The sequence below is a fragment of the Tupaia chinensis genome, unplaced genomic scaffold (assembly GCF_000334495.1).
Source record: "Tupaia chinensis unplaced genomic scaffold, TupChi_1.0 Scaffold000569_1, whole genome shotgun sequence".
Taxonomy (NCBI): domain Eukaryota; kingdom Metazoa; phylum Chordata; class Mammalia; order Scandentia; family Tupaiidae; genus Tupaia; species Tupaia belangeri.
The window spans coordinates 3,971,112-3,973,323 of NW_006160083.1; the positions used below are offsets into that span (position 1 = coordinate 3,971,112).

The window sequence follows — 2,212 nt, forward strand, 5'->3', positions numbered from 1 at the left end:
GAGTAATGGAGAGAAAGAGGGAGGGAAGAAAAAAGGAGGGAGGGAAGGTGAGTAAGCCAGTTAAAAGCTTTTAAGACAAATGAGGAACCAGGACAAATAAATCAGACATAACTAGTAGGTTAAAGTTTAAATATGTGGAGAAGATCGTCCCTTGTGATTTATTAATAACTTTTCTTTTCTCTTGCATTTCTTAGGTTCATTTTTTTGCAGATCCAATTGTTTCAGACAGAGATTAAGGTTTGACCAGGCAATTAAGCCTGTGGTTTACGCTACACTATAAATTACATGAGCTAAACACTGCTCTGCTATGGGGATACCTAAGCACTTCATAAATGTTTTTATTTCAATTATCACCACAGCCAGATGGTTCAATAATGCAGTTTTTGAAATCCTGTTCACAATTTATGAACTTGTAGAATTGTAGAATTACTGAATCCATTCCTTGTGCCACACCATTGCCAAAGTACAAGTGAAATACAAAATAAATACAAAACAATGATAGTTATGATAATGATTAAATCACATGAAAAATAAGATTATAGCTATTTTACTTGAAACTTTGAGAAACTTATGTTGTTATAAAGGCAGCAAAATGTGTGATTTTTGAGTGTAAGTTATGTTCTAGTTAAAATATGGAAACAGTTGTAATATCTATTTCTCTCATATTAATGTGCTAGGGCAATTGAAAATTATAGGGTTGGCTGGAGCCGCGGTCGCTGCGTCCAGATTCCATTGCTGCGCACCCCTGACGCATGCTCGATGTGCACTCCCGCTTCCTATTGGTTCCAAGTCTGACATGACATCTCTCAAGGATCAGATGATTGTGAATCTTCTTAAGGAAGACCAGGTTCCCCAAAATAAGAGTACAGTTGTTGGGTTTGGTGCTGTTGGCATGGCCTGTGACATCAGCATCTTAATGAAGGACTTGGCAGATGAACTTGCTCTTGTTGATGTCATGGAAGACAAATTGAAGGGAGAGATGATGGATCTCCAACACGGCAGCCTTTTCCGCAGGACACCAAAAATCGTCTCTGGCAAAGACTATAATGTAACCATGAACTCTAAGCTGGTCATTATCACAGCTGGAGCTCGTCAGCAAGAGGGAGAAAGCTGTCTTAACCTGGTCCAGTACAATGTCAATATATTCAAATTCATCATTCCTAATGTTGTAAAATACAGCCCAAACTGCAAGTTGCTTATTGTTTCCAATCCAGTGGATATCTTGACCTATGTGGCTTGGAAGATAAGTGGCTTTCCCAAAAACCATGTTATTGAAAGTGTTTGTAATCTGGATTCAGCCCGGTTCCATTACCTGATGGGGGAAAGGCTGAGAGTTCACCCATTAAGTTGTCATGGGTGGGTCCTGGGGGAGCATGGAGACTCCAGTGTGCCTGTGTGGAGTGGCGTGAATGTTGCTGGGGTCTCCCTGAAGAATCTGCACCCGAATCTTGGTACTGATGCATACAAGGAGCAGTGGAAGCAGGTTCATAAACAGGTGGTGGACAGTGCTTACAAAGTGATCAAGCTGAAAGGCTACACATCCTGGGCCATTGGCCTATCTGTAGCAGACTTGGCAAAGAGTATAATGAAGAATCTTCGGCAGTTACATCCAGTTTCTACCATGATTAAGGGTGTTTATGGAATAAAGGACGATGTCTTCCTTAGTGTTCCTTGCATCTTGGGACAGAATGGAACTTCAGATGTGGTGAAGGTGACTCTGACACCTGACGAAGTGGCCCGTTTGAAGAAGAGTGCAGACACACTTTGGGGGATCCAGAAGGAGCTGCAGTTCTAAACTCTTGTGATGTACCACTTCACTGTCTAGACTACATGAGAATTTTAGTTGTGCACATTGTCTTTTTTATCTGATCTGTGATTAAAGTGGTATTATCAAGATGGCCTGGGAAAACATCAATTCCCTTTAGTTAGAGACGGGTGGTAAAAACCTACACACCTGTGTCTTGGTGCTGGCTGGTACTAAGCATGTGGTCCTAAGCTGGGTAGTTCCTCCACCTGTGAGACACCACTGCCAGTGTTGTACATGCTGCATTTGCCTTCAAACCAGATGTGTTTACTCTGTGCTGTATAACTCTGGTTCCTTCACTCAACATGCCTAGTCCAACTTTTCTGCCCCGCCCTGGGATCCAATGTGTAAATCCAATTCTGCATGCCATGTACATAACTATTCTAAAGGACCTTAGTTTGTATAATA

At 41.6% G+C, this 2,212-nt stretch overlaps 1 protein-coding gene across 2 annotated transcripts; it reads left to right on the plus strand.

Moving 5' to 3' along the window:
* The first annotated feature begins 778 nt into the window (after positions 1–778).
* Positions 779–1,869, plus strand: LOC102500910 (L-lactate dehydrogenase A chain). 2 transcript variants are annotated; one of them, XM_014591404.1, is made up of 2 exons: positions 797–1,483; positions 1,753–1,869. In XM_014591404.1, exons 1-2 carry the CDS (start codon positions 797–799, stop codon positions 1,867–1,869), a joined length of 804 nt encoding a protein of 267 aa, XP_014446890.1. The 2 variants fall into 2 exon arrangements, with proteins under 2 accessions (XP_006158104.1, XP_014446890.1); XM_006158042.1 differs by having other exon boundaries at positions 779–1,802.
* The last annotated feature ends 343 nt before the right edge of the window (positions 1,870–2,212 follow it).

What these genes read in the sequence shown, in the direction of transcription:
- LOC102500910 (XM_006158042.1), top strand. Translation starts at nt 797, where the DNA reads ATGACATCTCTCAAGGATCAGATGATTGTGAATCTTCTTAAGGAAGAC.